The following is a 13,817-nucleotide window of genomic DNA, read 5'->3' as shown; positions in this document are numbered from 1 at the left end:
AAACAAATCTATCCTTGAAATCAAATCAAATGGATGCATCATCATATATGGATCATATTCCATCCTACTTCATGCATTTAAGAGAACCCAAAGATTAGAAAGTATCTTATTTTCTTTGCTACTGACAAAGATTAGAAAGGTATCTTTCAACTCAGTAAACCATGCAACTTCAAACCTAGTTAATTCTTAGCCTTGCCCTTTTTACTGTGAAATAACAAGAAGATTGAATGATTGATTTGGAATGTCATGTCAATATTATTGGACAGTTGAAGAATAAAAATATAGCATTTAGCATTACTCTTTTTCTTCACAAGTCACCACATTTTGTAACCTTTTTTTCACTTGCAAACTAAAGGAGAAACTGAGTTGTTTAACTACATAAAATCCTATATATATTTGATGGTGAAGTGCCAAAATTATTGACAACATTTCTTCCTTTTTTCCTTTTTGTACCAACTCCAACACATGTAGTCACGTTGGTTTGAAAGAGTAATATTATATACTACACACTACTAATTTTATCACAATGCCCTTTAGCCACTTCATCAACCCATGTTAATTTTTTTTTTTTTTTTTTTAAGAAGTAATAAGAATATGATGTAGACATAGTTTTCTTATAAATGATTTAGTAATGTTACATACTACACCCGATTGATAGGGTGGTACTCATCAACTATTGACTTTTTTTTTTTTTTTTTTTAATAAAAATTGATACAAGAGCTAATAATGGCATCGTCACATCGACCCAGTTGCATGGAAGCATAATATGTAAATGGTTATAGTAAAAGTGTAAAAGTGGTAGGCAGTCAATGTAACACTAGGTAGTGCTCATATCATGCATAATTAAATATGTGACGCACTAGGTAGCAAGTGGGCTGGGGTAAAAGTGCAACGTTATTAATGCAGGAAAAGGAAGCTTTGTTGGGCTTGTTCTTAAAAGTGAAAAAACAGAAAGAGACAAAGTCAAAAAGGTAAAAAATGCCTTGTCCCAATTATAAGGCAAGGCAGGATTCTGATTTCTACGGGTTAGGCCGGCTAATGTCAAGGTGCACGTGGTTCCAGAGGCAACATCATCTTCACCTTACAGGGACATCATTTTTTTTAATCGAAAAAAAAAAAAAAAAAGAAAGAAAAAAGCATGGAAATGACAGACACTTGTGTCTTTACAATGACGCCGAAATTCCACATCGGATATCAAAACCAAAGCCCACTGTACGTAACTCAACTTGCTCTGTACAAATCATCATTCACCAATCATGCATGCCCTCAAAAACATATTGGTTCATTTAATAATTATCACCCATTATTAATTTTTTTTCTTTTTTTCTTTTATTTTATAATATTGCTGTTGTTTTTATTTTTATTTTTATTTTTTTCCATCATTATTCTACAATCTTCACCTAATGATTTGAACATTGGAGGGGGTGTCTTCATGAGTTTTCGTTCATATCCGCCGAGAAAAAATGTCGGCTCATGTGTCTTTTACTTCAATATATGTTATTCAAGTTTCGCTCTATCTCTTTCAACCCAATGACAAAACATACCACACACTCTTTTGTTTGCACCCAAAAGAAAACTGAAATGGATAAATAATAATAATAATAATAAATAATTAAAAAAAAATAAAGAAAAAAAGAAAGAAAAAAAAGAAAAAATAATTAATTTCTAGCCAACTTGTGGTCGTTAGTACTGTGATCGTTTACATGATCATGAACCAATCCATGGCGGACGGATGAAAGTGCCCTGTTGAAATGCTTTGCCTTTTTGCCAAGGTACTCATTCCACGTCACTGGCCTGTACAGCGGGGGGTTTCGTGGGCCTAACAGTTTTTGGACGGGTGAGATTTTGACATTGGCCGGTGGCCCGTAGAGATATGCAATGGATAATCGGTAGCGGGTCCGGTTAACCACCGCGCGGTGGAGCACACTTGGGTACGACCCGTTGGATAATATGTGGAGGAGGTCGCCCACGTTGACCACCAGTGCGCCCGGGAGTGGCGGAACCGTGATCCACCCGGTTCCCTCCCGGAGGACCTGCAAGCCACTTGTGTTGTTTTGGTAGAGAATCGTGAGGAGGGTGGAGTCGGTGTGGGCGGCTAGACCCATGGCTCGGTCCGGGTCGGGGCAAGCAGGGTAAGAATTCAATTGCAAGGCAGCTGACGCCCTCTTGAATTGACCTTTTGGGCCTGCCCATTTGATGTCTTCCTTGGATATGCCCAATGAGCCTAGCATTAGCCACATCAGCCTCCCTGCAAGCCTTTTCATCTCGCTCTCATAGTCTTCAACTATGTCACTGAAATGAAAAAAAAAAAAAAAAAAAGACAAAAAAAAAAGAAAACAAAAATTAAAAATCAGAACGCCATTTATGGATATTCGGATTTGGTTTTCTTGATATTATCAAAACATATCTTTTTTGTGGGTCCATAGCTCTCATTGTAATCCTTGCTAATTGCATTAAGAAAAGAAAATGGGTTTTATGTTTGGCTTTCCCCACTACTTTCTTTCCCCACAAAAATTAGAGCATGAAAAAAGGCAAACGACAATGCGCTTTTACACGTGCATGAGCATGTGTGATCGTACCAGAATTTGCTGTAATCTTGGGGCCAAAGTTGGCGAAATTGTTCGACAGGGGACCCGACAATAGTATACCCCTCCGACCACATAAGCTTGGGGAAAAAGGAAGAGATCCTGGCGAGGCCGTAGCCGGAGACGCCGTCGGGAGAGCGAGCGGCTTTGAGCTTTTGCTGGACGGGGAGAGAGAAAAGGCTCCGACCGGCACCCTCAATGTCATCAAGAAGTTCCTCAGAAACCCCATGGTTTGTAACCTGGAAAACACCCCAAGTTTTGCATGCATGGCCTATTAGATTAAGGGCATTTGGGTCATTAAGATCGATAACCGGCACCATCTCTGCGGCAGCAAACGATTCGCCGGAGGAAGGGTGGTGGTGGTGGTGGTGGTGGTCTTCCAGTTGTGTCCATGCGTGGGAGTCGGGCAACTCCCGGAGTGTGTTAAAGTCGAGATGTTTGTGGTAAAGGTCGACAGGATGGGCTCTAAAGGCGTCTGATAATCTTGAAGGCATGTTTTTATGTGGTTCTAGTGAGATGGGGATGGGGGGAGAATTATTTGTACCAAGTTGTGTGAAAACATATGAAAGGCTTTGATGACAAGATGATCGATATTGGGTGTAGGGGAGAGAGTTTATATAGAGAGAGAGAGAGAGAGAGAGTGTGGTTTAAATTGGACAAGTTGGGTGAGATTTTAGTGTGCTTTTTTATTTATTTTTTTTTTTTTCATAAGAGAGAGGGTTGAGTGGTGCTGGGGGGAGTGTCGAGCTAGGTAGAGAAAGGGGACAAGAAATGAAAGGAGAGCAAGTGTTTTTGTATTGGACAATAGAAAGAACAAACAAACTAAGGAAAGGACCATCTTGTCCTCTATAAACAGTATTAACTAAACCCCCCAAGGGCCATATCTCTACCTAATCTATCCATCTCTCTCTCAACCTCTCAAAAAGCACCAAATGAGGGTCCTCTCTCTCTCGCCATGTGCCCTTGTCTTGTCCTCAAGTAGAAAAACATCTAAATCAACAACCCCGCCATCTTCTTCCCCCCCCCCAACCCTAATCCCCATCCCCTCCCTCTAAACTATAGGACAATACCCACCTTTATTAATCTCTCTCTAATACCCTTCCCAACTTGCCCTTTCGATAATAGTGAAACTTCTCTTGGCTCTATTGTGCCTTCCAGGTAAGGGGGCCTCAGCCGACTTTTTCCTTCTTTTTGGGCGCGGGGCTCAACCAACTGGATCCCATTCCCTTCCCATGAAGGAAATGGCCGGAAAAAGATCTTAAAGGGCATTTTGGTCATTCCAACAAAATAATAATAATAATTAAAAAAATTAAATAAATAAGGTGGGATCGATGAGCACTAGTGCTATATATATATATCCCCTCTATATATATATTTGCTTTACATTTTTGTATATTTGGTCATTTCCAATAAAAAAGTAGTAAAGTTTCTTTTGGTATTTTGCGGTTAGATTTGTTTGCTTTTGTCCCGTATGGCTCTAGTGGGCTCCCAAAAACCACCAATCCTTTCGTACTTTTACATTTTTAGGGGTGTTACTAAAGCATTAGACAATGGGGTGTTCTTTGATTTAAAATCCTTCCACTGTCTCCTTCACTTTCTCCCTTTTTATCCATAGACAAGAAGTTCGAATGCTAGGATTTTTTCCTTTCTTTTCTCCTTTGCATTGTGTGTGGTTGCCATGGATTACACAAGAAAAAAATAAAAAAATAAAGGAGTAAAAGCCATGATTATTACGTCAAATATTCCCCTCATGCCCCCCTATCTTCCCTCAGAAAATGACCATCTTGCACGGGACATGGGCTACCCCTTGCCTGATCAGATGACCCTCATACATGGGACATTGGCTCGTGAGCACAGGGCTAGAAGTCATTCTACATGCATATATACTTCACGTGGCACAAACATGGCAAGGTCGGGTCGTTAACAAACGGTTGCCAGAAACAATGATTTGAGGTGAAACTGTTTTTTTAGCCGCTGCGTAGTAAAAACTAAAAACAAGCCTCAATTATTGTCTTGGGTGGAAGATTTAATCTTGAATTTGAACCTAAAGAATTAGAATCCTCTCTAGTTCATTTGAACTGAATAATATCCACTTACTTATATTTAGAGGAGTATTTTTATCCACTCAAAAAGTGAAAAGACAAAATACTTATTCAATATAACTAAATAGATACTCTCCAATTCAAATGAATTAGAGAGGATTCTGTTCCGAACGGAAAGGTTGACATTTCAAACTTCTGAAAGATGATAATCACTTTAAATTAACTTTTTAATACTTTAATCAGTAGGCAGATGACTAATTGACAGTTTCTAAGGGGTTCCTATTCATGGAGCGTATATATAGAATTATGAGTATAAAGTATATATGAGACTATGAGTGTGTTTGGCATTGTAATTTTACAGAGTAAAAGTGCGATTTTAAACCAAATTTTATAAAATCCAATATTGGAGAGTGGTTGTTGAAAAAGTTATGATTTGAGTTTTCAAATCATAGGCAAGAAAATGTGTTTTCAAAACGTACGATTTTAAAGGTCAAATTGCAATTGTACCAAATGCTTAATTACATTTTAAAAACATACATTTTGAAATCACAAATCCAAACAGATCCATGTAATATTTCATGTGTTTAATATACCCATGCACGTAATTATGTATTTTACTTTTCTTATGCAAGAGTATAGTCTAATTGCAAAACTCAAGAACTCAAGTCCACTCCCATTGGCTTAGCCTTTTTGTCCTTTTAGCTAACATGGTTAATCAAACAACAAAAAGCTCACTCCCATGGATTATGCAAACAAAGTGCAAATTGCATTACCATCAAGGGTGATGGTTTAGTGGCTTCAAGGTTATTCTCATAATTAGGGCATGAGTTCGACTCCCTTAATTAGTAAAATTCCCGTGCCTGATTAGTATAAACCATCTTGGATCCTACTGACATCCTAATAAAACAGGGTCAGACTATGCTTCAAACGAGATTGAGGGAGCATCTACGATTCCCATTATCTAAGCCTCTTTTGTAATTGGTTCCTAGAGAGCAAATGCTATTAATTATGGTCAATCACAAGTAAAGTAGTCACTCTGATTGCCCTCTCCTGTATTTCTAAAAATGAAAAATGCATTTTTTTCATGCATTGGTGAATATTATTGTCTCTCTACATGTGGGTTAACACTATTAATCATGGTTGCATATATTTTTTTATTAGTTTTTTTCTCTCTCTTTGATATTTATGTCTTTCATCTTTTCATTTCTTTGTCTCTCTAAGGAAGAACACACATTTGAAAAATATGACCGTTAGAAAAATAATCATTTGAAAAAAATAATTGCCGAAAAAATAGAATCCTTAAAAACCAAATAATAAGATAACAAATATAAGGTACATTTTAAAAGTCCTTAACTAAAATAGATGGATAAAATAGCTTTTGATTACAAAAATATGGGTAAATTAGCCATATTAATTAGCAATGGTCTTAAACAGAATCGATATGGATCCACCTAGCAAGAATATGCTCCCCATGTTATAGATTGAGAACTTTATAGAAAAAGCACCATGCCGTAGACATATCTAAATTTGGAATATACCACTTTGTTTTAACTTTCCTCTAAAACAAACAATGATTTTAATCTAGAATATTGCATGATAAAGGTGAGATTCTTTCTGTTTTATCCTTATTGGATGCCATCAATTTCCTTCTTCAAATGCGTCTGCTGTTATTTAGCATGTTGGATGTCGATGCTGACATTTACTTGTATTATATTTTATAAAAAAAATATATATATTTTAAAAAATGTCATGGGATAAGGCTTCTTGTTCTGTCACGATTAAAATATGATTAACTAGTAAGATACACAATAAGACAAGTACAGTTGCTTCCAAAAACAAACAGTAACTAACTATATATATATCGTGATACTTTTAGATATGTTGGTTAAAAAAAAATAATAGAATTCATCCGTTTATAGTTTCAAAAATATTTCCAATGAAACAAGATGTGATGCACTACTTCTTAGGTAATTTATGGCTAATGTTAGTTATTATATTTTTATCATACAATTGTCTAATAAAGTTGATGTGGCACTCAATCCAAATCAACCATTGAATTTTTTATTTATTTATTTATTATTATTAATATTTAACAATGAGTAATCCAACAGTTAGTTTGGAATGTCACATCAATCTGTTCAATAAGCTGCTTATATAGTTTAAATTTAAATGTGTTTGTATTTATCTTCACTGTAATTGCTTGTATACTGAAAAGGTTCATCTCATCTAATATTACCCTTTGGCCATCTTCCTAGACACAATAACAATAGCTTTTCTCTTTGTCACTTACAAATTTCTTTTGTGCTATTCTCGATCACTATAAGGGTGCTTTCTTGTTACTTTAGAAAAAGCACGCTAATATAGAGTAACATTTGGGCTTAGTTGTATTTTGGAAACAATTTTGTGAAATTCCTTTAGCACTTGAACTGTATAAAAATATAAATTAAATTATCAATTCTTGTCGACTTAAAGTTTTGGGATACGTAATAATTTAACATGGTATCAGAGCAGAAGTCCTGAGTTTGATCATTGTCTTGGTCATTTACCTCCCATTTCAAAAATATTCCATGTATATTGAGCTTCACCTAAAGAGTTTGAGCCTACATATAAAAAGATATTGTAGAATATAAAATAAATTATTAAATTAATCAATTTCTATCGGCTCATAATTTTCCGTTTCCTACATAGAAGTTTCCATACATGACTTCCTCCACTCAATGATCTACCTCCCAATTCCCAAACCACTTCTTCCTCTTCCACCACCACTACTGTTATTTCCCCACTCACAAGCCTCAATCATCTCATCACTATCAAAACTAATGTTATTAAATAGACTGAAAACTGCAAATGATGAATATATATACTTTCTTCATTTCAAAACCTTCCATATGGTGAAAAAAAAAAAATAAATAAATAAATAAAAAATAAAAAGAAAAAGAAAGATATGATATGATATAGGCTTCTTTATAGATCAACATTCTCAAATTCCTTGTACAACAAAGTTTCGAGTATTGGCAAAAGCATTTTGGACACGATAGCACAGTCATATTAATTGGTGCCACAACCAAGAAGATAGTCAGATGTGTGTTATTACCTTAAAATACTAATCAAAGTTATAGTTTGAATACCCTAAAATCACTTATAAAGCTAATTTCATTTTAATAAAGAGTCAATGTGGGTATGTGTTGTCACAATTTTTCCTACTCAAATCTCTAATGAGCTCTTCATGTACCTACATCATGCTACACTAGTACCATATATAGTGCAACTAATTAATAGCGAATCTACTGTCAAAAAAAAAAAAAAAATACTACTAAAGAGCTAAATATAAAACGAATTTTCTGAGGTTTTCACAATTAGTGCAGATTGAAATCTAAAATAATTCAAGTGCTTTGATTCCTTTCTATGTGTTGTGGTAATAGACTCATCAAAGAAAGCACGTGCTAAACTATCATGGAACAGGTTGCACGTGCCTTTGTTCAATTTGAGAGTCTTGATCACAATTGAAGTAAAACCATATATACAAGGAATGTGAGCCTAGCGATGCACATGGTGTATGAATGATCTTGTGTATATATATATATATATATATATCAAAAAAATTGACTTGTATAGATTGAGTGGTCAAGTTTTTTTACTATATTTAGGATTTGATTAATTGATTCGTCATTCACTCAATGAGGGCAAGTTTTGTTTGCTTCTGTGTGTTATATATACAATTCAGTTCCAAGTAAGAAAACCCAGATTTAATGTAATTAATTAGATATATAAGTAGATATAAAAAGCATCATCCATTACTAATCCTTTTTGAATATAACAACACAGATATGGCCAACTAACACATCCCAATCATGATAGGTTTCTTTCTTGTCTCTTTGCAATAATCGTGTTATTTTAACCAAACTTTTCCTTGTACTAATTCTATGTCATATTATTTTCGCTTCAATCATAATCTAATGAATCATCTTCTTCTTCTAAGAATTGAACCCTACATGTTATATATATATATATATATATATATATATATATGTGTGTGTGTGACGTTTTCTTGAATAATAAAGTACGTGGCGCTGTTAGAGCTAACATTAGTATCTCGTTCTTCAATTTATTTTTTTATTTTTTTATTTTTTATTTTTTATTTTTTTTCAAATTATAGCTCACAATACCCTAAAATGCCTTTGCATCGGGTTCTTTTACTTTTCTTTATTTTGTACAAAATGCTACAGTAATTTTTCCTTTAACCACTGCAGCATTCTTTCGGTGGGGTTTAACTGATATTTAATGGAAATTATTGGATTAAACTATGGCAAAAAGTGGGATGTAGAATGTTTAAAGAATGAGAATGAATATTTTATTGAATTGAAGTATAGAAAATTTAACAAATGGGATATATGTCGAGTGGCTTTCTCTAAAGTGAGCAGTTAAAATGAAAATAATAATAATAATAATAAATAAATAAATAAAATTGTAAAGTTTTTGTTCAAAATTTGAGGAAAAATTTAAACAAGAGAATGCTAATTAATGCTCTTGCTCTCCCACGTAAGGCAGCAATTGTCTATCGAATAGAAAAAAACAATATGGGAAAACTTAACTTTAGATTGTGATAATTGTAAAAGCTCTCAATTTAATCTCTGAACTTTTAATTTGATTCAATTGGCTCCTTCCTCAAATTTACGGAAATGACAAAAGAGACCAAATTACCTTGATTTTTTTTTTTATTTATTTTTAATTTGAAATTATTTGTAATTTTATATATAAAAAAAAAAATTAAGGATATAAAGGTCATTTTATCACTTTTAACATTTAAAATCTGACAAATGTGGTACATTGCATCAAATTGAAAGTTCAGTGAATAAAATTGAGAGTTTTTAAAATTTGCAAAGGTCTTCTCAAAATGCGTGACAATTCTAGGGTTTTAAGTAAAGTTTCCTCATATATCTATATATATATATATATATATATATATTGGGGCCATTATTTATTGTTGTGTAAATATTAGGGATAAGGATGGCAATGGATTAGACTTTGGGCAACAGTAGCAACACTAATGGATTAAATTCATGGTCTGTCTGGGAGTGCGTTTTTTAAAAAATAATCTATGTTCTTAAACCAAATTGCAATTTTGGTGATTGGGATTGCGATTTAAAAAACTCAAATTTTAAAATCGTGAAAAAATCTGCTATTTTTATAAGCTGACTAAAATGTGCTTATTTGAAAAAGTGCGAATTTAAACAAAAATCACGATTTTGCTTAAAAAAATATTTGGGGCAGTATTTATTTATTTGGTCATGAAACTGCAATTATATGCTAATGTTATCCAAAGACTCAATTGATAAAAAAATATTTCTTAACATGTTTTACCAAATGCCTATGCGATTTTAAAAAATAGCGATTTCAAAAACGCAATTTTTAAAATCCCCTCCCACATATTAAAATCGCACTCTCAAAAGGACCCTCAATGCAAGTACGTACATTATTAGAGTATTCCCAATAGAGGAGCCAAGTTTATATGCAAAATGGCTTCTCAAAAAGTACTTTATCTAGTTTATCTAATAAATTTTTAAAGGTCTCTTACATCCAATTAGCTATATTTTTATCTATATCATTTAAATATTATTAAAAGTGAGAAAATTTTTGGGAAAAAAAGAACATATGAAAGGAAAAATAGGAAAAATTTTGGGAAAAAGAGAACATACAAGAGAAAAAGTATGAAAAGATTTGGGAAAAAGAGAAAATAGGTGAAAGAAACAATAAAAAATAAAATGGCTTCTTTGAAAAGTGCTGCTACATTTAGCTTTTTTTTTTAGCTATTCTAATCAATTATCTATTTTACATTTTTTTTTACTAATCTAATGTCGGAGTTTTTTAAACATTTGAAGAGTCATTTATAAAAGTAACATTTAGTCATTTTAGATAAAAGTAACATTTAGTTCTTTCATTGGGAATGCTCTAAAGCCTCTAAGGGGGTTATAATTTGTATCCCATGCATGTTATACATGGCATGATAAATATTTTACGTGTATCATACAGGCTTTATATCCACTTAAGATGGATCAAGATCATGGTATATGTATAAAGATGAGTCGCCTTTGTAGCATGTTTCCTTAAATGGATATTCAATTGAATCAACAGTAACAAGCTCTCTTTTTCTGGGTCCACGAGGACAGAAAAAAAAAAATTAAAAAAGGAAAAGTAAATTATTTAATGTTGGAGACCCCTTTAGACTGATTATGCGATGATTTGAAGCGCATAGTTTAATGCACTATAGATTTCCATCTTTTCCATGCTCGTGACCATTCACATGATGTTGCACAAAGCCAATGGAAACCACCCATAGAAGAGACACCTCTAGATACATAATGCGTTGCACATATATACTTTTATTATTATTATTATTCATATAAAACTTTATTATTATATAATATTTTAATTTATAATATTGGGTGATGGATTAATTATATCATTATTCATTTCTATTAGGATTCTATTAATTGTTATTTATTAAGTTTGTACGTTAAAACAGGATCTTTACTCTAATCTCTTATGTGTCCATCAAAAGGTTAATCAGGTGAGTCAGAAACCAAAATAAAGTTAAGTGTATTTTATTTTGAAGGCACTTAAAAGAATCATGATTGAAAGTATGTGTTATTCGTACATTCCAATTGTTATACTTCAATTGTTTGGAGAGGAAAGATAGAATGGAAAATATTAAGACAAAGTTGGTCAGTTTGGTGGCCATTTTTCGTACGATAAGTATACTTTATTATAATGTTACACTATTTCAACACATCAAGTGTCATCTTCTTCAGTATTCACCACTACTTGTATAATTTTCATTTTTTTTAAAAAAAAAGAAAAGAAAAGAAAAAATAGAATAATAAGTACTCTTAAACTCACAAACTCACACACAAGTTCAACCTAAAATTTCTATTTCTAGAAAATAAAAGGAATTACCATAAACATTGATATTTTATTATAGAAACATTTACAATAATGCAATGCACCAATTTCACTCTTTACCTGTTGTTATGTTAATTAGTTAAATACAATGGAGGTAGGTACTCTTTAAAAACTGTTCGGTTTTTATTGTTGTCAAATTCAGTGTCAAAATATATTTAGGTGTAAGTTTTAAGTTTAGGGTTAAGTTAATGAAAAACTTGATCCAAGACATGTTTACTAAATTTTGTTTATTGTAACGCCCCCAAAACTGATTTTGGCCAGCCTGGTAAGGTTACTGGCAATTATCCCAGAATAACCAACTGGTGGCTAAATGAGGAATCGCTCCTCTAAGCATTATTAGAGTTAATGCATAGGAATGTGAAATTAATTTGAGAGAACTATAAATCATTATGGTACAAGTAAAATCCTCAAATTCAAGGACATGGAGTAACTAACAACAATATAAAGCAAACCTGATAATAGCATAAATATCTTAGAGCAAAGTTTGTGGCGGCAACCGTACCACTCTTGGGTTCTTGGAACAAGATCCCTATCAGAGTAATAACTGCGTATAAGTCTAATGACATAGTAAGTAAACCTTACAATTTGGTATGACATGAGCTCATTATTATTAAACAAAAATAAACATGCAGTTTTTGGTAAACATTGAAAATGAGGTGTTGTCTCCGTTAATACACATTGAAAATATTGTTTGGTTAATAAAAAGGTGGTGTACTCCCGGTGGCAATCACTTAAGTATTTTGATGTAGAAAAACTAATGCTTATAGGTCGTAACTATCATATATGGTCTATCCGAGATATTACCCCTTCCCGGCAAGGTTGGCGTTGTCCTAAAAGACTTGTAATATAATGCCAATGCTTCGACCATTGTACACTACTGTCCACCACTAGCAGCCCAACTGAGTCCGACCTCAGGTGGCCCACGCTACTAATGATGTACATCCTGTAATGACCAACAATTTGGCAATGGCTACGCTGGCTGTGCTAGTCATGAAAACCACTGGATCTAAGGCCCACTCACACACACATTTGACCATAAAATCAAGTCTATATAGTAAGCCCATGGCCATTATTTCGCACATATCGGTGTACTATATTATATGATGCATCTTATCAACCAATTATTAAAGCAATTACCAAGTTATTACAAAAAGTAGACATGCTCATATCATATATGTGGTCATTTAGCTAACATATCACACGTTTTTAAGGAAAGTGTTCGTAAGTGTTTATTTACCTCGTTCACTTGCTTGAGTCCTCCGACATCACAAAACCCCTACTATAATGAAATACGACACATCGTTATTCGCAGTACTAGAAGACTTCTACGAGTATGGTACTAGGTCCTATCTAACAAAAAGTGGTTGCAAGTTACACAAGTGGGGCTAAGGGCAGACGCCTGGCTCCCTGGTCGTACATACGACCTTGGGAGTGTACGTTTAGCCAATGATTTAGGTGTCCTGGCCAATAGCTCTAAACTATATTTTGAGGCTTCTATCAAAATCTATGGATTGATATACCTCCTTCTAAGCTACTAAGTGAACACATGTAAAGCAAATATCATGTTATCATGCAACTCAAACAACAAAAAGAATGGTTTAAAATTCTTTCAAAACATACTTGGCTCTTGCAAAGAAATAGTTGTGAAAGCTTTACCAAAACATCTTCAAAACATGAAATACCAATATCGACAATAAAGAACCATGGAATGGGAAAGGGGATTACCTTAGAAAGTGGCAAAAACACCAAGCTTTCTTCCTTCTCTCTCTCCAAACCACTTCTCACACTAGGGTTAGGTTTCTCTGAGGTTAGGGGACGCTGATAGGACGAAGGGCGGTTTATATAGGAGGTAAAAGGCGTGGTATTCTCTGAAAAGGTGGAGAATGGGTTAAAACAGCTTTTCAGGGAGTCAAAGGGTATGTACGGGTACTATTACATGTTGGGTAAAAGAGTTGAGGCGTACGTACTAGGTATTGCCCACTAGGTTAAAGGTTGGTCAACGTATGTATGGGTGGTCCCCTAGGCGTATGTACGGTCAAAAAGGAGTGGAACTCGGGTTTTGCCTCAAAATACTCAAGGGGTTGGGTTACTTATAAGAGTGTAGGTCTTTTTTTATATTATAAAAAAATGCTTTATGAAATCATTAATCTATTTAAAAAAAAAGTTGTTTTTATCGAGGTATTACACTCTCCCCTCCTTATAAGAATTTTGTCCTCGAAATTTGATTTTA

At 33.7% G+C, this 13,817-nt stretch overlaps 1 protein-coding gene across 1 annotated transcript; it reads right to left on the bottom strand.

The window, feature by feature from the left end:
- Positions 1-1,658: 1,658 nt before the first annotated feature.
- LOC132187969 (gibberellin 3-beta-dioxygenase 1-like) lies at positions 1,659-3,154 on the bottom strand. Its single transcript, XM_059602391.1, has 2 exons — positions 2,580-3,154; positions 1,659-2,292 (listed from the first exon to the last, which is right to left on the bottom strand). Exons 1-2 carry the CDS (start codon positions 3,077-3,079, stop codon positions 1,659-1,661), a joined length of 1,134 nt encoding a protein of 377 aa, XP_059458374.1. The 5' UTR covers positions 3,080-3,154.
- Between the last annotated feature and the right edge of the window lie 10,663 nt (positions 3,155-13,817).

Source organism: Corylus avellana, chromosome ca7, assembly GCF_901000735.1.
Source record: "Corylus avellana chromosome ca7, CavTom2PMs-1.0".
NCBI classification, from domain to species: domain Eukaryota; kingdom Viridiplantae; phylum Streptophyta; class Magnoliopsida; order Fagales; family Betulaceae; genus Corylus; species Corylus avellana.
This window is presented reverse-complemented; position numbering and strand designations above follow the sequence as displayed.

Excerpts from the sequence above, each read along its gene's own strand:
- LOC132187969 (XM_059602391.1), bottom strand. The coding sequence starts at position 3,079 with ATGCCTTCAAGATTATCAGACGCCTTTAGAGCCCATCCTGTCGACCTT. Across the intron at positions 2,293-2,579 it reads CAAGATTACAGCAAATTCTG|TGACATAGTTGAAGACTATG; the intron begins GTACGATCACAC and ends TTTTCATTTCAG.